At 39.5% G+C, this 23,003-nt stretch overlaps 1 protein-coding gene and 1 non-coding gene across 2 annotated transcripts; one reads left to right on the forward strand and one right to left on the reverse strand.

Moving 5' to 3' along the window:
- The first annotated feature begins 1,019 nt into the window (after positions 1-1,019).
- On the forward strand, positions 1,020-22,632 carry POGLUT3 (protein O-glucosyltransferase 3). Its single transcript, XM_032472716.1, has 8 exons — positions 1,020-1,292; positions 8,133-8,330; positions 10,613-10,899; positions 13,273-13,489; positions 15,398-15,594; positions 17,594-17,788; positions 18,747-18,851; positions 20,550-22,632. The coding sequence occupies exons 1-8, from the start codon at positions 1,091-1,093 to the stop codon at positions 20,673-20,675; spliced, it is 1,527 nt and encodes a 508-aa protein (XP_032328607.1). The 5' UTR covers positions 1,020-1,090; the 3' UTR covers positions 20,676-22,632.
- TRNAA-GGC lies at positions 11,067-11,138 on the reverse strand. Its single transcript has one exon. It is a non-coding gene; the product is annotated as a tRNA-Ala (tRNA).
- Positions 22,633-23,003: the final 371 nt, after the last annotated feature.

Here is a 23,003-nt window from a genome sequence, read left to right on the forward strand (position 1 = left end):
AAAGATTTTGCCCTGGTAAAATCACAGCAGGAAAGCTGAGCAGCCCAAATAAAGCCAGGTGGCTGCCCAGGGCCTGATTCTGGCGTCTCTGGATTCAGAAGGAGGGTGCAGAAACCCTCCGTCCATCCGGGATGTGAGTTTCCCCTAGTTCACCCAGCCTGTAAAGAATTTTTATTTCCTCTGAATCGATTCAAACCATAAGCAGATAAAAGAAGGAAAAACAATTAACCAATGTAGATAAAGTGGTCAGAAAAGAGAGGCAGACAGTGGCTCCAAGCGATCAGGGCCCATGCCAATCTCTTCCCAGATCCAACTTCCAGCATCTGGAGACTAATCAAGACCAATTACTCCTCATCCATGACAAAGGACAGGAGTTTCTGACTTTGAGGTGACGCTCACCCACCACCTAGGCTCAACCCTGACTTCTGCTACTCTGTGCCCAGCTCCGGGCTCCTTGCCTGAGGCTTGGCCCGAACTCAGTGGGTGCTCAGTAAACACTTGTTGAAAGAAGGGAAATGTGGGGGGTTAGGGGATTAGGGGGCACAGTCCAGCGAGGGAGGCTGCGGAGCAGAAAACAGACAAGACACGCAATAGAATCTGGTGCTGGTATGAACGCAGGGACTGGGAGAGTTGGCCTTGGAGGGGAGGAGGGGCGTGACATTTGCTCTGTGTCTTGCAAACCCAGAGCAATTCCGTGTTTGAAGGCATTTCCTTAAACCCTTCGAGGTTCTCGGCCGCTGGGCCTTTTCCCTCGTCCCACAGCAATCACCACTATGTCTGCGGTTTCCTCTAAACAGCGGTCAGACTCCAGCAAGCGGAGGCGGGGGCCGGGCGCAGCAGCCTCGCACACCCCGATCTCCCGGATCCCGCGCGGCTGGCGGGGGAGCGACGCGTCCACCGCGGACCCCGGCGGCGCCCCGGCGCTCCGGCCGGGGAGCGAGCCGGGGAGGGGCCGGCGGGCGGCGGCGCGCAGCCCGCCCGGGGGTGGGCCCAGCCCCGGGCCGCCGCGCTCCCGGCCCCGCCCCGCCGCTCCCCGCCGGCCCGCCGCCCGCCGCCCGCCGCCGAGCTGGACCGCCGCGGCCCGGCCACCATGCGCCGCCTCCCGCGGGCCCCGCTGCTGCCGCTGCAGCTCGCCCTGCTGGTGGCCGCGGGGGCCCCGGAGGCGCCGGTCAGCGCGCCGCGGAGCCTGGTGTGGGGGCCCGGGCTGCGCGCGGGCGCCGTGCTGCCCGTCCGCTATTTCTACCTGCAGGCCGTCAGCTCCGAGGGCCAAAACCTCACTCGCTCGCCCCCAGGTAGCGTTGGGCCGCCGGCCTCCTTCGCCCGGCTGCGCGCTCCCCTCCGTCCTCCTGGCGTCCTTCCCACTCCCCCCACCCCCGGCGTCAGTGCCCTTCCCCGGGGTCTGGTCACCTACTCTCCTCTCGCCCTCCCCGGACCCAGAGGCGGGAGGGACTTGTAACAAGAGTCTGCTGTTTGAATGAATGAATGGATGGATGGATGAACGAACTCCGAGGGCCCGTCCTCAGTTAACGTGCAGGGACTGATACTCCGAGTGGATGGCGCCCAGCACGTTAATGCCGCGTGAGTCACAAGTTGGAGATGGTCTTCCCACCCCGACTTGTCTGAGATGTTACAGCATGCAGGGAGTGCCTTCACGTGTTGAGTCATCAAGCCGAAGAATTGGGTAGGGTTACATCGTTTAGGCCTGCTGGGTTTGGACGAGCTCCCTCCTACTCAAAGGAAATGTCGGAGCGGTGGGCAGACAGGAGGAAGTTCTGCACGCTGGATTTTTGTTTTCTTGGAGTTTTAAGTTCTTGGGAGCAGATTGCAGGAATTGGTGAAACCCGGAATTCCTTAGGTTTTCTCTCTGCAGAGGGTGGATCTTGTCCCGAATCCCTTCTGCCCAGTCGTCCTCCCACGTTCTCCTTAACATCTTACTTTTGCAACTTCTTACAACTTGTTCTGCTAGTTTCAAGTTGTTGCCAGTCAGGATTTGCGAATTTCTGTCTAATTTATGTCCTGCCAACTGGCACCCTTTTCAACAGAGACAATCAGAATACTCAGTGCTCCTTCCACGGCCTGTGGAAAACTCTGAGTACTTTTGTTAATTTTAGAAAGATCCACAGCCCTAAGGATCAGAGAAGGATTCTTAAACCCAGATTCAGTCTTTCACTATGGGGTGTATTTTCTTCTTTATAGTTTTGTTTTCTAACATTAATTTTATAATTGGGGGGATTTTAGAAAGAAAAGAAGATGGAAAACTAAGGGGAAAATTAATTTATACATGAAAAAGTAAAATTCCATGATCCAAAGTGAAATACTGTTAATCTTACTCTTAATGAGAGAACTATAAATTTGAATAAAATTTCATTTTTTTAATCTAAAAATAATGGCAAGTATTTTTTAAGTGGTAGTACGCAAAGCTGTTAAGGGAGCAATGGGATTCTCTCAGACAGTGGCCTTCATCCTCTGCTGGGGTGAGGGGGTGTTAGTGGGTAGAGAGAGCCCCAAATTGGAAAGCCCACCAAAAGTCTGGGTCCTTGCCACCACCCTCATCCCCCAGGTGAAGGAAGAATTCTCAGCAGAGGCAGAGGGACAGATTGAAAGGCTGCTTTATTGCTCCAAAGGGGAAAAGGCAAGAAAGCCCTTGAGTGGGGAGCCATCAGCCAAGATAGCTGGTTGAGACAGCTCCAGTCTAGGTCAGGCCACGTGGGCTTTCATTGGAGACTTTTGCCATCATATTCTCTTTCTGGGTATGCTGGAGCCAATTACTGTTTTTCCAGTCCTTGTATACACTGTTCTGGTTGTTGTCATGGCAATCATCAACTGTCAAGGCGCTGGTAGGTATGTCATTTAGCATCCTAATGAGTTACAGTGAGCATATTGTGAGGCTCAAGGTCTACTGGAGGTCAAATCCTCCGTCATCTTGAGCCTAGTTGGTTGTAACCAGGTCTTTTTTTCTGCTGTGCAGCTTCCTCCTGAGACTTAGATAGGAGTAATTGGTTTCCAAGTGAGGGAGGCACAAGGGTATGATCCTGGGGACAACTGCGCCAGTAACAGTTTGCAAGATAACTGAAGGGGAAACTAGAGGAGAGACCTGGTCATCACGCAGTTTAGCTCTTCCCTCTGGTGACGGTTATAGTATCTGTAAAAGCACCTCAGGATGTGCATCAGACAGTGAGTCTGTGACTCTGTGGTTCTCATCATCCACTGCTTCAGCCTGCTCTTTTTTGACTCAGGGAGGCCTGGGAGACTTCAATTTTTCTTTAAACAGGAGGGGTTCGGGGGTGCCCCACAGGGTCCTGCTTGGTCTCAGGAGCACAAATGATCAAATGTTTCTGGAAAGTAATTTTCCAAACATATCAAGAGTCTTAAACATTTCAAACCTAATGTGCAAAAATATGAGTTCCCACAGTTAGAAAATATAATTAAAAAATAATTTATGAAAAATGTCTATGCCGTTTAATCTGGGAATCTGACTTCTAGTCCTGAGAAAATGATCAGAATGTGGTCAAAGATTTATGGGCAAGGATATTCTTGCAGGATTATGATTATTTATTACAGTAAGTTTAAATAGCCAACTGTAAGGTGATTGCTTAACGAAGTATAGTACATTCATGCGATGGAATATTTAACAACCTTTAAAAGTAATATTTTTGATTCCACTGATAGGAGATATCTAAAGTATTCAAATTCATAGAAACAGGAAGTAGAATGGGGGTTGCTAGGGGCTGATGGAAGAGGGAAGTGAGAAGTTGTTGAATGCGTACAGAGTTTCAGTTCTGCAAAATGAAAAAGGTCTAGAGAGTCCTTGCACAGACGTGTGAATATACTTGACACTACTAAACTGTACACTTAAAAATGGTGAAGATGGTCAATTTTATGTGTTTTTTTTCTCCACAATCAAAATTTTAAAAAATTTAAAGTTGTGTTTTAAAAGATCGTTTAACAATGCTTGTACTGGGTTAAGGATGGAACAGGAAACAAATTACATGGTTTCACTCCAACTTTAACATAAATAAATAAATCTGTACCTCATTCATCGATGTTATCAGTGGTCATAGCAAGAGAGAGAGTGATACATTTTTTTTCACTCTTCTTTTTTTCCCCAAAAAAACTTCCCCCAAAGTGATCATAATGTTTTTATAATCAGGAGAAAAGGCATAAGGAAAAAATGAACAGACTAAAGACTTTCACCAAGTCTTTTCAGACAACCTCATTTTCATTCCTTTGGATTCTCCTCATTTCTTTTCAGGACACTTGATTTCTAGCTTCCATTTAAAAAGCTGCCCTGGGGGAGGGTATAGCTCAAGTGGTAGAGCACTTGCTTAGCATGCACGAGGTCCTAGGCTCAATCCCCAGTCCCTCCTCTAAAAACAAATAAACCTATTTACCTCTCCCCACCAAAATAAAATAATTAAGTAATACAATGATAAACAAAGCATAAAACTACTTAAAAAAAAAGCTACCCTTTACTTCTGAAAATCTCACTCAGTCTCTTACATTTTCTGCCACCATCATGCACTTGCAGATTCTGAAAAATTTCTTTCTCCAAGAACTAATTGAAAAGAGTCAAATTTTTCTCAAGCTATAGACCATCTTACATGACTTACCAAGATTCCCTTATTAATTACCACTCCCATTTAACAGTACTGCATTTATCTGAACACTATTATTATGCTGCTTATCTCCAGGTACGTAGGTAACAAACGTGTGAACTTGAAAGCTATGAAACGGGATTTCAAACAAGGGTCCACAGACAAAAACTCGGTGGTCTGTGACCTTGGATGCGGAAAAAAAAAATCTATGTCTTCATTTTCACTAACCTCTGACTTAAATTGAGTACTTCCTTCTATTATTAATGTAGGCAGAATCTGTTGACACTGTTGTATACCCAGCGTCTAACACGATGCCTGGCAGAGACGCTCAGTGGATACTGTAGAAGAAAAGAAAGAAGGGATGGATGGAGGGTGATTGGCGTATGTCAAGATTTTACAATACAAGTATTCATGTTCTACTCAGTTCTCTACCTTTATCAGGAATGACATCTTCATAAAATTATCTACAGTTGTGTAGCACTTTAGTGTTTTCAACTGTGCGCTGTTTAATTTGCTCTCCTCAATCATCTTGTAAGGCAGGAAGGATAGATACTATTCTCTTCACTTTTCTCATAAGAAACAAGGTTGGTGAAAATAAATGTCTTTCCTGTGGCCCCACAGCTGTTAAGTGTCAGAGCCACGACCAGACACTTGACCTTTTTAATACCAAGTTCAATGCTCTTTCCCTTTTATCAAATTGCTAGTAATATGATTATTGTGAACCAGTTTTCAGTGGGACCCTGGAGAGTGTACGCGGTTAGCAGGCAGCCAGACGTTTGGGAGGATTTGCCTCTTAGCCTCAAGGCACAACAGGTTGTCCTTATGGGACTCCATTCCCTTGGCCAGGTGGAGTCGACACTTTTGTTGCAGCTGTAGAGGGCCTTAATAAACTTCTGAACAACAAGGGAGGTGCTGACTCCATGGTACCAGCAGTGCCAAAGGTTATTTTTCCAACTATGAATTCTGGGAACTTACATGTTAACATTACCAACGTAACGAGTTGGATTCAGAATGGGCTTTGAATGAAGAAAGACTCAATCTGTGTTCAGATTTTGGCTCTGCTGCTCAGAGGTATGAGACCTTGGGCAAGCTGCTTAACTTCTTCAAGGGAGCCTTGGCTTCCCGATCTGTAAAATGGGGTGACAAATACCTACCTCAAAAGTTCCCGGAGGAAATAAATAAGAGAAAATACCTATGAAAATCTCAAGCTCAGGGACTGGCACAGTCTCCCTGACTAAGTAAGTGAATTTAAATGTATTTGATTTCTTTTCAGATCAAAAGTCTTCAACATTTCTGGTTCCAATGATGTAAGACTTTGATACTGCCAGCCTTTTCTCCCCTTAGTCACTGCGTTCTCTTTCCGTTGGCTCTTTCCTGAAGAAGTCTGAATTTGAGGAGTAGAAAAACTCAAGCTGAACTTTGATTCTGCTCCATGTTATTACCCCCCAAGGCAAATGAGAATTCACATTCTTTCCCTTTGAAGCAATTTGAAATTTCGCTCTTCTCATTTTCTCTTTTATGCTGTTAGAATTGTTTATTTCTGTTTCACTCCTGATCATTATTATTTTGCATTGATTCTAACATTAATTTCATGCCAACAAGAACAGAGACATGAAAGATCACTATAAAAATAATGGAACATTTAAAATATGTGTTTCCAATGGCTATGTTTTTATACACACATTTTGAATAATTTAAATGCAACTTCAGATACAAAAAAAAAAGTTATAACTGAAAGAGACCATAGAGATCTAATCCAATATTTTCAATTTTAAAAATTAAATTAAAATAATGAAATAAAAATAATAAAAAATTTTTTAAAAAGTGTTTGGAGATAGTTTTCTTCTGCACATCCAATTCTTTCCAAAAAAATCACATAGTCATTAATACGCTTGTCTTCTATCTGTTTTATATATTTAAAATGGTAAACATGTGGAGAATAGCATTATTTAATCAGGAGACAAGAAAACTTTTCTGTCCTGTTTCCAGTTTAGAGAGACCACTGATGGAAATAGCTTTTTAGTCCCCAGCTCTGCCTTCCTGAATTTTCAGTCTACCACACCACATTGCCTTTCTGAAACCAAGTGGAAATAACATAAAGCAATAAGTGTTTCATGAAGCATTTCAGGTAATTGGCCAATATTTATGATAATTTCACGTTAAATTATTACTTTTTTTCACAACATCCCTTACATTTATCTATTATAGTTCATTTATTTTAGCAGATTTCTTTCATAATTTTATCACATTTGTTTCAAGAATCCTGAAATGTATGTGTTTGGTACTTAATTATTTAGCAGCAAGATGTCAGATACTGTATCACTATTACTAAATTGAAGAGACTCAGAAACATTTCTTTTGACCCACAAGAAAAAGTAAAACCCTTGAAGATCAAAAGAAAGATCTCTCACTAGATTTAGAAACCAAGAATCGGAGAAACAAACTTTTCTTCAGTAATTTCAAAAATGTATATTAAATATGCTTAATATTGAATATTATGAAATATGATAGAGATGAGATGAAAGAATGCTCTGATCACAGCTTATTGTTTACTAGGGCTGTGTGTTTCACAAGATTCGCCACTTTTTTTTTAAACATTTCCCTTTGATATGGTGATTAACTGCGCTGAGAACATTAACTGATCTTTATTTGTCAAGCTCCTGAGGGTCAGATCTGCACTGAGTGCAGGTACCTCCTCCGTCCTCTCTGAAGAAAGAAGTCCCAACATTTATTCCAGCAACAGTATTGCTTCAAAGCCTAAAAAGTTAGCTAATATACTGCCAAGAGAAGGGAAAATTTGCTAAGTTAGGTATGCTTTATCCTGGAACAGAAAACCCACAGAATTTTGGAGCTGAAAGGGATCTTAGATCATCCTAGGATAACATTTAATTTCAACTTGAGGAAACAAGCTTAGAGGAGTAAACTCTAGTATTTACAAAGGTATGTATGAGTGTGTGTGTTCGTGTGTGTGTGTGTGTGTTCTATTTGTACAGAGTCTAGCAACTAGCTGTAATCTCTCTCTACTTAAGGAAATGGATTTAGGAATATAACTTGAAATTTGGGTTTATAAAAGGGAGATTTCCTCAGAATTAAGGGTTGTTGGGTATTAAAATGATTTACAAAGAAAGCTTATGCATATTTTACAAGGAGAAAGTTAGATTGCCTTAGTGTGCTGTCGTTCTAAAAATTTATGGATTTTTAATTACCTGAGCTTTAAACCCACCCAAAGGAGAAGATGCCAAATAGGCAAAAAATTCATCTCTTCCTTGCTTTTTTAAGAATTTTTTTTATTCAATGATTTTGTTCAATCAGTAAATCTTTATTGACTGACTAAGGAATCAAATGTTGAATCAGATCCTTGGTTTTGAAGACGTAAACCAAACATGGTTCCTGGCCTCAAGGATCTTCCAAACTGAAATAATTTTACCACCGATGGTACAGAAAAAAATAACTTCTGTGTAGAGACAACTATCCAATAATTGGTAAAACAAAATAACTATGAAATAGTAGAATCACTTATAATTTTTTTTCTTTCAGGTCAAACGCTATTCAAAGTAGTAATCAAATCTCTCTCGCCTAAAGAGTTAGTTCGGATTCACGTCCCTAAACCTTTGGACAGGAATGATGGGACATTTTTGATGCGATATAGAATGTATGAAAGTGTCAACGAAGGGCTGAAGATAGAGGTCCTTTATGGTGATGAACATGTCGCTCAGTCTCCCTATATTTTGAAAGGTGAGTAATTATTATGTAATCAAGAGCCAGCCTTAGGGGTAGACCCCATGGCTTTCACAGTGGGTTATGATGACCTCGAAGTCAATGTGCACCAGGAGAAACATGATATATGTACCTCGTGGAGCTCAATTTAACTTGATATTTTTAAGGGAAAGAAACACTTGGTAATTTAAAGAGATTTAAATGAGCAAAAAACAAATCTTGTGTATTTACCCAGGTAGCTACCATTTCCAGTATTCTTCATTCTTTTGCATAGATACATATTTTCATCTAATATCATTTACCTAAAAGATTCCCATTAATCTTGCTTTTAATGTGAGAATGCTGGTGATTACTTCTTTCAGCTTTTGAGAGTCTGAAAATGTCTTTATTTTTGCCTTCATTTTTGAAAGACATTTTTACCAGGTAGAAGTATAGGTTAACAGTGTTTGGTTTGGTTTTGTTTTTTAGTGCTTGACATATTTTGTTCCACTGTGTTCTTGCTCGCATTATTTCCAGTGATAAGTCTGCCATCATCCCTATCTTTGTTCCTCCGTGAGCTGAAGGCTTTCTCATCGGTTGCTTTGAGCAATTTGATTAGTATGTGCTTTGGGGTAGGTTTCTTCACATTTCTTGTGCTTGCGGTTTGTGGAGTTTCTTGGATCTTTGGGTTTATAGCTCTCATTAAATCTAGAAAAATTTTGGCCATTATTTCTTCAAATATTTTTTTCTATTCTACCCCAGCTCCCCTCCAAGAATTCTAATTACCCATATATTAGGCTTGAAATTATTCCACAACTCAATTATCCTCTTTTCATTTAAAAAAATGTTTTTCTCTCCATTTCATTTTGTATAGTTTCTATTGCTCTAAGTTCACTAATCTTTTCTTCTGCAATGTCCAATTTGTCATTAATTCCATCCAGCGTATTCTTCACTGCTTGATGTTTTCTTATCTTCTTGAGCTTTTTCTCTAAGATGCAGTTGAGTTACTTAGAAATAGTTTAATCTTCAAGTTTTCTTTTATGACTTATTAGGCAAACCTGGAGCCATGTTTAGTCTAGCGCTGATTATTCCTTACTAGTCAGGCAGTACTTCTCTGCATACGCTACCCAATCCCTATGAATTTGGCTGCTTTCCAGTCTGGCTTGTAGGAATAGGCACCATTCCCAGCCCTGTATGAACAATGGGTACTGTTGCCTCTAATCTTTCTGGATGGTTCTTTCTCTGCCTTGGATAATTTCCTCTCTCTCTCTCTCTCTATATATATAGATATATAGATAGATAGATAGATACTGATAAATATGCCTTAAATATCTGAAGGGAACCTTGGGCAGATCTCTGGCGTTCTCTCTCTCTGCAGTGAGTATGTCCTACAGCTTCTGTTGCCTTGATCTCCCTGGAATTTCAGCTCTGTCTCCTCCACTCGGTGAGACTGCTGGGCTCTGCCTGGATTCTTCTTCCCTTTACACAACCTAGAAACTCCCTTAGACAGTGAGCTTCAGTTATTGTAGGGTTCACCTCATTTGTTCCTCATCTCTCAGACTCACTGTCCATTGCCTAATGTCTAGTGTCTTAAAAAAAAAAAAAGATATGTTTTGTTTTTTGATAGTTTCAGGTAGGAGGGTAAATTGATCCCTATTACCTGTCATGGTCTGAAGTAGAAATCCTCAAGAAAATAAAATAACTTTTAAAAATTATTTTATATTAAAATAAATATGGATATATTTTGAAATAAGACATAACTTTGATGTAAATTCTTTTTGAAATGATTCTTCAGAATAGTTTTATACATATGTCTGGCCACTTTCAAATTACACTGCAAGATGCCCCTGGGTTTCATACTTCCTCTTTGAGATGTGCTGATGGAGATGATTTTAGGGACTCAGAGGAAGAGACCCCATCTTGTTTCAAAAAATCACCAGCCCTACTACATAATAATGCCTGAAAAGTAATAGATTCTCTTTTTCCTGGTTAAAAGGTAAGTTGTTTTATGTTCATTAATCATTTATAACTCCTTAGAAATGACTTTATCGGTGAACTGACTGAGAGTCTGTCATATCGGGAGAGAGCAGGTCCTGTCCTAGGTGGTGTGGGGTGGAGTGAGACGGGGACAGAAGGCAGGAGCACAAGACTCTGACATAACTACCTTTACCACTGATTTGTTCAGGGCAGATTAGCCCTGTCTGGATAATCTTAGGATTTACCAAGAGGTCATTCCATGTCCACAGCAGGGGCAGAAACAACTCCCTGTGCTGCAGTGCTTGTGCGGGACCCTGGCAGTGTACGTATTTTGCTTTCCCCAGGACCGGTGTACCATGAGTACTGTGAGTGCCCAGAAGAGGAGCCCCAGGCCTGGCAGAAAACTCTGTCCTGTCCAGCCAACGAGCCACAGATTGCAAAAGATTTTGCATCTTTCCCCAGCATCAATCTCCAGCAGATGCTAAACGAAGTTCCAGAAAGGTTTGGGGATGAGAGGGGCGCCATTGTTCATTACACAGTTCTCAAGAACCACATCTACCGGCGATCTTTAGGGAAATACACAGACTTCAAAATGTTCTCAGACGAAATTTTGCTGTCACTGGCAAGAAAGGTATGAGAATGAATTCACTGATTCCAAAAACAAGAGAGTTTAATTATGTATTTATAACATTTAATTCCTTAAAAAAATTTTTTTTCCTTTTTTTTAACTTTTTATTTAATCTATTTTTTTGGAGTGGGGGAGGGAGGTAATTAGGTATATTTATTTATTTATTTTAATGGCGGTACTGGGGATTGAACCCAGGACCTCGTGCATGCCAAGCACACACTCTACCACTGAGCTATACCCTCCCCCTAACACTTAATTCTTAGAATAATAATAGTAAAAGACAGAAATGGATTCCAGGCTTGAAAATGTGCACTTGGCGACTACCTGAGTGTTCATACAGTTCTTTACTTTTATGTCTATCTCTTTCCTTTAATATTTAACTTAAATGGCTTGACCCCCCCACCCCAGGTCAGGAGGCCAGGTAATATACTGCCAAGGTTTCTGCGAACTCCCAGGCATTTACAGCTGCAAGGTGCCTTCTTGAAGTTCTCCATTCCTGCTGAATACGCCTTCCATTCAGTTTTCACTTTCGACACCAGTTTTCTTCTTGTCACTCAAAATAAGTTGAGCTTAGAACAACTTTTCCTTGTTTTATCCTAAGTGCTCTAAGAAATAGTGTGATTGGAGCACTTAGCTGAATGTTGGCGTGACAGAGAGAGGTTGTCTGATGCCAGTGCACAGTACGCAAAACCAAACCAAACAGAAATCCTAACATTTGAAAATAGACACCCCTGTGTTAATCAGACTCTCCGTTATCCTTGCCTCTGGGAATTTCCCCCTGACTGGCCTTGGTCCTCAGGTCTTGGCTTCTTACTAAACATGATGGGGCCTCCTCGCTTTCAGAAGACTTCTCCACATCCCCAGCAACTCCCCCCGACCCCGCCCATCCCTCTGTTCAGCCCCTCTTTCCCCATGTGCCAAACTCTATAAATTCCTCTTCAGCAGAGCAATTCAAACTGCCTTCTGTTCTTCCTTCTTCCTGATCATGCAGAGTAAAGGGTGAGGATGGGCATTGTTACCTTTCTCACCTAGAAAGATCATCAAGGTAGTTTTCTAAACCAAAAACCAACTTTCCTGCTGTGAGTTATACAATTTCCCAAGTACATGGAACGGCGGTCAGCAGTCAATTCTTATTTTAAATAGCAGTTGCCTCCCACCTCCCCTGTAGCCCACCAGATGAGCAGATTATGGGGCATCTGATCCTAAAGGTGGCTTTTTATTACTGGGCTACCACCAGTCCACTCTGCCCTGTATTTCTGAATCTTAACAACAAGATAAATGAGACTCACCTCTGGTCTTTGAACAGCTCACTCTGGTGGGACTTGTTTTTGTTATTCAGAACTGAGGACAAGATGTGAATACAAACCAGTCCACAACATGATAGGTCTGTCAGAAGAGGAGGTACCCAGGGTTAAAATGCCTGCAGAAGGTGGGTCATAGGGGAGGTAACAGATCTGGGTATGAAGGGTGAGAAAGGAGATGGCCAAGTGAACAATAGAAGAGCATTCCAAGCGGAGAGAATTACATATTAAACGGGGCGGCATTTTCAGAGTCACCTAAAGTTTACTGGTACATGAGCAGGTGGAAGATGGGTCTCAGAGCTCCCACTAGGAGCTGAAGCAAGATAGTAGGGCCTGAATTCCAGTCGGAGAGTTTAGACCTTGTCTCATAAGTTTAAGGTCCTGTTGAGCTTAATAATAACATTAATTTGGGTTTTTAGAAACTTGGGCAGCAATGTGGAGGACAGATTAGAGTGGTGAGAGGCTAGAATCAAACATCTAGTGAGGAATGACTATTGTAACAATCTAGGTAAGAGATGATGAAAGTCTAACCTAAGACATTGACCATGGAGGTAGAAATGGAGTAGTGGGTCCCTGAGACAAACACAGATGTTATAAACAAGTTTGATACTGAAGGAAAGCAAGCGCTCGGGTCTAACTTTGTAGATCCTCACTTCGGCAGCTGGCAGCAAGAGTGCTTAAAGCCACGTGTTCGCACCTTTCTACCCAGTTTCCACCTCTACAATGCAGAACAATTTTAAATACCACCTCTAAGCAGAGGTGGCAAATGCCTAGTTAAGTGAATTGTCATATGCCATCCTCACCCTTGACATTTTTTTTTAATTGAAGTACAGTCAGTTACAATGTGTCAATTTCTGGTACACAGCACAGTGTCCCAGTCATGCATATGCATACGTATATTCATTTTCATTTTTTTTTGATCTTCTGATACTACTGATGACCGAGAGGCATCCTTCTCTCTTCTTCTACTATTTTCAAATTTCAGAAATGTTTTTTAAAAGCCAATGAAATGAAGCATTTACTACCAAAGACTGAGGTCTTCCCAGCACTGATAAACATTCTTTTGTTTATTTAGGTCCTTCTCCCGGATTTAGAATTTTACGTTAATCTTGGAGACTGGCCTTTGGAGCATCGAAAAGTCAATGAAACCCCTGGCCCTTTGCCTATCATTTCCTGGTGTGGCTCTCTGGATTCACGAGACATTATCCTTCCCACGTACGACATCACCCACTCCACACTTGAAGCTATGAGGGGTGTTACAAATGATCTCCTCTCTATTCAGGGAAATACAGGTGAAGTTCATTCTCTAGGAAGAAGCTTAGAAGTGAGGAAGGTGGAGGGGATGTTCAATCAAAGAGAGTCTGTGTATATATTTAAAAATACTTTAAATTCTTATTTTCTAACCAAGAAAAAGGGAAAACAGCACTCTAAACTCTAAAGTGGTTTGTTTAGGATTCTTCTAATCCAAAAATTAAAGATGTGTTGGTTGGGCTAGTAATGTCCAAACCTACTGTAACTGAGTCTCCTTTGAGTTGCTCACTTGTAGATACCATTTGAAAACACCTATTTGGTAAAACTATCACTTAGTTTAATTCTGACTTCAATGCCTTTATATTGCTGGATGAAATGAGAGAGGATTCTGAAAAATATGAAATATTCATATGTAAGAGAATTGTGGTAACAATCATTTGGATATTAGTACCTCCAGCACTTTGTAAGAAATTCTCCTCTTCACTCTTTCTGCCTCTCTTGATCCTTTACAATCTGAATTCCTTTCCTCCTGTTTGATGGCCTTAGGTTTATGATACTACACACCTTTTTTTTTTATTAAACTGAACTCCCTGAGTAGAAAAACCCTGCCTTGTCTTTATAGCTTCAGTTTCTGTTTAGGGCAGTTCAGTGGGCTTATTTGGTAAGACAAGATTCCTTATAAACTATCTAAAGATAACGTGAAACGAAAACTGACCTACTTTTTATCTGATAACGGTGAATGCCTGAAAAGTGTACTAAAAATAAAGAGATTGACCCTCTCCAGTTTCTGTCTTTTATGAATTTATGATCCCTTAGAACATGGACAGATGTTAACTAATGACCACCTTTTAGAATAACAGAAAGAGATTTAAATGAATTCTTCCAGATTATTTCCCTCCCAGGAAAGACAGGATATAAATATATATATATACACACACATAGTCAAGTTATACATATGTATTTGCATTTAACAAAATATTAGAAAAATTCTTCACTGGATTCAAAAGTGATATGTTCAAAATTCTGAGCAACTTGGGTGTTAAAGACGTGTGGGTGTTACTTAGTTGTATAGTTTGTTCTAGTCACTCTGTCTAAGAATGAAAGTTCATTTTTTACTGTGAAGCACAGAAGATGGAAGAAGGTAGTGCCTTGGTGAGTGAGCCGAGTCATTATTTCAGTGGGCTCTCACTAGTACACAAAAGGATAAAATTAGAGCTTTTTTTTTTTTTAAGTAGTATTTACTTTAGAAGATGTGTTGATGGCAAAAGAGTTTTAACATCTTAAATGACTATGGTGGATTAAAGATGATTATACTTATCATATAAAAATGTCAGGTTTTTTTCTTTTTTTAATTGAGGTATAGCAGTTACGATGTGTCAATTTCAGGTGTACAGCATAATGTTTCAGTCATACATGTATTTGTTTTCATATTCTTTTTCATTATAGATTAATATAAGATAATGAATATAATTCTTTATGGTATACAGGAGAAAGTTGTATTTTTATCTATTTTATATATAAGAGTATTTGCACATCTCAAACTGCCAGTTTATCCCTTTGCATCCCCCTTTCCCCCCAGTAACCATAAGTTTGTTTACTATGTCTGTGAGTCTATTTCTGTTTTATAGATAAGTTCATTAGTGTCTTCTTTTTTCTTTTCTTTTCTTTCTTTTTTTTTTTTTAGATTTCACATTTGAGTGATATCATATGGTATTTTTCTTTCTGGCTTACTTCACTTAGAATGATGATCTCCAGGTCCATCCATGTTGCTGCAAATAGCATTTTATTCTTTTTTATGGCTAAGTAGTATTCTATTGTATACATATACCACAACTTCTTTATCCATCATCTGTCGATGAACAGGATGTTTCCATGTCTTGTCTATGGTATATAGTGCTGCTTAAAAATGTCAAATTTATAATCAGATTTTTCATGTCTCAAACTTCTAGGGCCTTCCTGGATCAATAAAACAGAGAAAGCTTTCTTCAGAGGTAGAGACAGCCGAGAGGAGAGGCTCCAGCTGGTGCAGCTGTCCAAGGAAAACCCCCAGCTACTAGATGCAGGAATTACAGGATATTTCTTCTTCCAAGAGAAAGAAAAGGAGCTTGGAAAAGCTAAGTTGATAGGTTTCTTTGACTTCTTTAAGGTATGCATTTGAGTCTTCCTGGATAGATATGAAGTGATAAACTTGTGGTAAAAGTCAACCAAGTAGCTGGGCTTGGGCAAATATCTCCTATCTTGTGACCTGACATGCACTTTTTTTATCAGGCATAGGGAATTACAAAACTCATGTGGTTTCTTTTTTTGTTGTTGTTGTTGTTAACTTTGTTTACCACATAGCTCAGAATCATATTCAATACTCAAAATATAGTACAAGGATTAAACTAGGGTTTTGGTATATTTTTCTATTTTTCTCTTTTTTGGATGTGTTTTAATAAACTGGGAATATAAATTTTTTAATATAAAAAGAATATAAGTTGCATACAGGTAAAATGGGGTTCAAGTTCTGCCTCCAGTCCTGCCTCTGCTGGATAACTTAAGGACTTCATCTCTTGGTGTCCATAGCCTCTAAATACATGTGACAACTGCTTGGCTCCTTCAGAGCATGTATGAGGTTCAAAGGAGACAGAGATGTGAACTATGTGACCAAATCTGTTGGCTGGCAAACTCCTTGGTACCAATTATTTAAGAAGAAAGTAATTACCAAATCTCTGAGTATATCCTGTTCCTCTCAGTGTGAGATAATGAATAAAGCATGGGATTTGAACTCAGAACAGAGGTTTAGAAGTATCTCTGAAACCAATGAAAGCAATATAAGAGACCTATGGGATAATATAAAGCATGCCAATCTACACATAATAGGGGTCCCAGAGGAGAAGAAAGAGAAAAGGGGATTGAAAAAGGTATTTGAAGAAATTATGACTGAAATCTTCCCAAAACTAAAGAAGGAATCAGATATCAAGTACAGGAAGCACAGAGGGTCCCAAACAGACCCACACCAAGGCATATCATAATCAAGATGGCCAGAGTCAAGGATAAAGAAATGATCCTAAAGGCAGCAAGAGAAAACAAAGAGTGAGTTACAAGGGAACCCCCATAAGGCTCTCAGCTGATTTCTCTACACAAACACTACAGGCCAGAAGGGAGTGGCAAGATATATTCCAAGTCCTGAGTGAGAAAAAGCTGCAGCCTAGGACACTCTATCCGGCAAGGCTATCCTTTAGAACAGAAGGAGAGATAAAGAATTTCCCAGACAAGCAAAAACTAAAAGAATTCAGCAATACTAAACCTATGCTAAAAGAAATATTGAAAGGTCAACTCTGAATAGAAAAGAAGCAGGATGCTATAGAAAGGAGAAAACCTTAAGTGGAAATGTGATAACTACAATGAGTTGCAGTAAACATGAAGATGTAAAAGAGGACATCAAAAACATCTTCCAAACAAGTTTTATCATTTGTTAAGAAAAGGTGGGAGGGATGATAATTGCTTCACATTATTATAATTGAATGAAAAGTGATTTTGACATATAAATCAAAGTTCATTCACCCAACAAATACGTCAGCAGTAGACATACTGTGTCACCAGCATCATATCAGTCCTCAGTCTTCTCCAGGTTGCTTTCTCCTCAACTCTAAAGCTGAACTTTGAGACAGTGCCTTCCTTTTTCATACTTACATGGGTTGAAGGAACAAATGAAATAATATATAAATGAAATTGTATAAACTGTTGTCAACATTAAGCTTTAATAAATATAGAGCTTTGGAAAATGGTTTTCTTACCTGGTTACAGAAATCTAAATTCTCCATTCCATAGACATATTTGAAATAGGTATTACTACTTTCTAAAATTATTTATCATCTTGTCTTTAAATTTGTTATATTTCTTCAAATTGACCTGCTAAATGCTGCTAATGATTATAATACAAAGAGATGTGTGTTACAAAATAATACATAAAACTTGTAAATACTGAAGTTGGAAAATGGGAAATAATTTCTTTATTTTATTATTAATTATTATGAATACTATTTTATTAATAATTAATATATTATTATTATTATGTTATATTTAAGTATTACGATGTTGACAAGAAGAAGTGAAGCAAGTGACTGTTAAAATTTTTGTTTATGTTTGTTTTAATCTTTTAGTACAAGTATCAAGTGAATGTGGATGGGACCGTGGCTGCTTATAGGTACCCATATCTCATGCTGGGTGACAGTTTGGTTCTGAAGCAGGACTCGCCATATTATGAACATTTCTATACGGCACTAAAGCCTTGGAAACATTATGTTCCAATTAAAAGAAATCTTAGTGATCTACTAGAGAAAGTTGAATGGGCCAAGGTATGCTTTCTGCACTTTTAGCTTCTTTAGGCAGTAACAAATACATGAGTTCCATCATGACACAATTTAATCTGACATAATTTAGTCAAAAGAAACGTTATTTTGTGAAATTTTTGTTCCCTTGAAGTATCTGGAGAATCACCATCAGGACCATTTTGAATACTCTCTATCAATATTTTTCAGGATTTTTAGAAGATGTTAAGTCCAGTTGTTACATAGAATATAGATTTTTTTTAAAGGGATGACTATTCATGCACACACACCCAAGCAGGAACATACCAAGTGCAAATTACAGGTTGAAGAGAAAAGGTTAAAGTGCTTTATGCACAAGAAAACATTGAAAGCAATTATGTTACCCTTTTCTTTTCCCCAGTCAGGAAAAAAGGCACAAGTTCTCAATGAAGTCATGCTATACAACATCCCAAAAATCATGAGTTTCTCATAAAATAAGAATTCTTTTTTTAAAGGAAAAGTATTAAAAGGCTTTGTGGGGCTTTTTGGTGAAATTATAAAATTGACCCTTCCGTTGTAAAACTTTATTCTGTTTCTGAGAAGCCATATGGCCATGGAAATAACTGGGTGCCTGAGGCAGAAATATTCCTGTGACCCTTTATAAAGAGTCAGAACTGCTTGCATATGGCTTTCCTGTGTGCAGTATGATAGAATATTAGCGATTTTTAAAAAGTATAATTAGGAATGCTGACTATTCCTGGTACTGAAGGAACAACCTGGGTACTAATAAGTGGCTTTTTGATTACAACAATCACATAGTCTTTCACAGGTACCATTTGATAGCAACTTCCCCTAGCCTGGTTCTTAAGTTATGTTTTCATCATGTTTCACCTCTACCGTGCTGTTCACAATCAACCCTCCATCTGTCCTACTCACACTCACACTAAGCTTTCTTTGGGGGTCACAGAAGGAATTTCCATTCATTGTTTCTTTTTAAATCTTTCAGGAAAATGATGAAGAAGCAAAGAAGATTGCCAAAGAAGGGCAGTTGATTGCGAGGGACCTGCTCCAGCCCCACCGGCTTTACTGCTACTATTACAGCGTCCTGCAGGTCAGTCCAGAGCATCCGTCCTGCTTGGTTGGATGGAACAAGTACATGGATGGCCTGAGTGTCTTGCTTCCTGCAGGGGCTGAATCAGCCTATGGCACTCTGGCTAAGCTGAGGCACCAGCCTATAGAAAGAGAGTGCTAAGTCCCTCTGTGGCCACCACATTTTTATCTCCATTCAGTATTATGAAAAACAATGCTTAGCTCCCTCACAGCTAGAGATTAAAAGCTCCTCCCATCTTGTCAGTGCTGTCCGTTCTTAGATGCCTCAGGGAATTCCTTGAACCTCAGAGAACAGCATCTTTCCTCATCTGGAAAATAAGAGGGTTGGACCAGAGGTCATTAACCTCTCTTTCTGCGCAAAGTATCTGCCTTTTTGTTCTTACTACTTAGGACACATGCTTTTGCTATCAGTACAGGATGGAAAGCAAATATTTAACTTGCTGTATAAAACATAAACAAATGAAAAATACAGTTGACCCTTGAATAACATGTTTGAAGTGCACAGGTCCACTGATACGTGGATTTTTTTTTTTTAGTAGGAAATTCTATAGTACTACACAATCTGAAGCGAGGAATCACATACATGGAGGGCAAACTATAAGTCATGCACAGGCTTTCAGCTGCGCAGAGGGTCGGCGCCCTGACCCCCCACGTTGTTCAAGGGACAGCTATATTTATCATCTAACCTATATCTAATCTAAGCTATATTTATAATCAGCCTTAGGGCTGAATTCTGAAATGTAGACACTCACTGGGAATCCAAAGATCGGTTCTTTGAGTCTTTCATTACCTTGGATCTTAGTAAAATTTAACCAGGAAGAGAAAAGTAAGAAATTATGTTTTTGATTTTAACCTAAACTTATTTTTCTGTGGGCAGGAAAAAAATTTTTTTTCTCAGATGCCTGTGGCTACTACCCTCTCACAGAAAAATGAAAGTGATAAATCCCACCATTTATTAGAAGCAGCCTTTCCCTTAAATGAGTTCCCTTCCCTCTGCTAGTTTAGCTGTAATGTTAACGACAGGAATGTCTCCCTCTGAGATGCTAATTAGGCTCTTGTACACGTGTCAGTATTTGGTTGGGTTTGGCCCAGGACTGGGAATGTACAGCTAAATGTACGTGGAACCACTGAACTGAAATAGTCAATGTGTAGGAATATTTCAGTCAGCGGCCAAAGGAGGGACATTTCACAGGCCTGTTGTCCTTTACAAAAAGAGATTTGACTACAGGCTTAAAGGGAAGGGTGCATAAAACCACTAGCTTTACTTTGAGATGCTTTTCATCTTTGTTTGCTGATTTGACTATTCAGGAAAGTTAGTGATTCATTAATGATTCATTAATCCTTTCGTTAATAATTCTTTAATCCATTCATTAATAATTTATCCTCCTCACGTGGAGGATAAATTTGAGAGATGCTGCTGTTCAGCTTGGGACACTTGGCTGGATATCCCTTCACAAGAAGCTTCTTATCTACACATAAAAGAGTGGGTTGGAGTTCCTTGTTAGATGATGAAACTTCACACTAGTGCCTATTATAAGAGCTAAAGTTAAAATGTAACTTTAGGGCTGGGATCAACCAGACCTTCAGTTTCAGTCTGGAAGATACCCGGCAACTAGAAACAATAGCATGAGGGGAGGGAGGAGGATTCAGTGGAATGAAGCTTGGACTAATCTTTCCATTGCATTCCAACACATTCCAGAAATACGCTGAGCGCCAGTCCAGCAAACCCGAAATACGTGATGGAATGGAACTCGTTCCTCAGCCAGATGACAGTGCGTCTATCTGCCGGTGCCAAAGGAAAAGGACTGTAAGAGAAGAGCTTTAAGTCAGCCCAGAGTCACACTCCCGGGTGTGCCGGCAACATCTTTAATGGCAGCATTCAGATGGAGGCTAAGCTCCGAAGGCTGGGAAAACAGCCTGAAGGCTGTGTGCAAGCAGACTGCTCCTCTGGGTGGCTTTCTATGATGTGGATCGGTACAGCAGTATTAGAGCAAGCATTACCAAATATCTTAGGATGTTAATTTCTTTTGAGTAAAAACTGCTATTATCAGCATGATAGTTTCTCTAAAAAAGAAAACGGGATCGTAGTAGATAGAGAGGCTAGCCAAAATATAAATAACTCTCTATGAAACTATCTGCATTGTATTTATTGGTTTGTTTCCATCCCTTGTTCACTTTCCCTCTTCCCCTTCCAATTATGAAGGAAAGATATTTTTGCAGGACTTTTTTCCCCCTCCTTGCATCAGTTCTCCTCCAACAAGCTGCTTTTGGCATTCAGTGTTAGCAAGCTGCTTCTTAGAAGGTCTGATAAGAATAATTCAGGAAGATGAGGAAGACTCTGTTATTAAAGGTAGCTTGGAGACTATGGAGGGAAATTTTTTTAACTAAAAAGATGTGAATTTAGTTGTTTTACCAAGGCCTGAGACAAAATTAAAGAGAGATTGTGCCTTAAGCTAGTAATTCCCAATCTGTCTGAGTCGGACACCCATCAAGGACAACACAGTTATTAAAGTAGATGAGAGCATCTTATGGGTTCCTTCATTATCTGTATATTGAATAGGTAAATGATAAGTGTAGTCAGATGGGAATCTTTAATTCTTTTTAATCTTTAAAAGGGATACTTGAAAACCTTGGCAAGAAGCTGCAGGAAGCCTGGGATCTTGGGATTCACTCATAAGCTCACAACAAAAGCAAGTATCTATTCTTCACTGCACCCCCTCTTGTATTTCACTGTGTTGTATTGCTACGATTAAAACTTTGGAAATTTCCTCTGCCTCTTAGGATAGGGTGAAGACTTCAGACTTAGAGCCCAGAAATTCATTACACACTCCTTGTAACACCAGCAATCCAAGATTCAGTTCACTAAAGAACACACTCCCCAAACAAGAAATAGCCACACTCCCAATTTAAAGGTATTTATTCCCCTAATTGAAATACTTACCTAACCTAGAAAACATGTACCCACTTTAAAGTAGTCATTTCTATTGTTTACTGAAGATCAATAAAGGACACAGAATTTTTTCTTAACTAGACAAAAGCAATGGCATATTTAGGAACAGGGTAATCAAAGCCAAGTATTCATGGAAAACTCTAATACCCACCAGTTGTTCAAAAGCACAAGTGCACAAGCATGAAATAAAAGACAAGGTGTACAGAGACCAGAGCCTAAGGAGGAGACGGATATAAGGATGTGCAAGCTAATATAATGACTGCATTTGTCAAAATAAGCTATCAACATTTTGGTACAACGTTGTATTTTTATTAATAAAATGTTGGAAATGCCTTAAATAGCCATCATGAGGGAACTGGCTAAATAGATGTCAATACATCAAGAAATACAGTACAACCATTAACAAGAATGAAGTAGCTCTAAATGTGCTATCATGAAAGATTTCCATGACAGTATTCGGCGAAAAAAGCAAGTTACAGTATAACATGAGTAACAGTGAAACCGTTTATATAAAAACAACATATATCCATGCGGTTGAAAGTTTGGAAGGATGTTCACCCGTATCTGCGGAAGGGATAGAGAGAAGGGAATTTTTACTTTTGCCTTATACCTGTCTATGACATTTGAAATGTTTTTACTGTAAGTATGAATCAGATCGGACGATGAAGATAAATGCAAACCTAGGAAAAGACAATAAATGCACAAAAGATGTACGTAGGAAAAGAAAGAAACTGGATATTTATGTTCTCCTTTGTGCTATTTTTAAATCTATGTCTAGAATTTTGTATCATGGGACATACTACTTTTTAAATAAAGTCAATTTTCTAAATAAGATTTTGAAAAAGATAAATTTTGTTTTTTAAGATAGAGGATAGTAACCACCTTTATAGCCCTGGTGCTTTTGTAACTGGGTTGGTCTAATTTTAGTTCTCTTATGTCTTCATGAATAAATGAATCAAAACTTCTATCACCAACACTAAGTTCCTAGTGGGTAGAAATTAATGTTAAAGGAAAAGATATTCGGGCTTGACACCATTACTTTCTGTTATTTCAGGTAAAAATACAGTAAATGCCGTATCTTAGTTTGTGCCACCACCATGACAAATATGCCATAGGCTGGGTGGCTTTGACAGCAAGTATTTGTTTCTTTTTATTTTTTAATTTTTTGATTTATTTCTTAAATTTTTAAAATTTTAATTTATT

This window comes from Camelus ferus, chromosome 33 (assembly GCF_009834535.1).
Source record: "Camelus ferus isolate YT-003-E chromosome 33, BCGSAC_Cfer_1.0, whole genome shotgun sequence".
Classification (NCBI taxonomy): Eukaryota; Metazoa; Chordata; class Mammalia; order Artiodactyla; family Camelidae; genus Camelus; species Camelus ferus.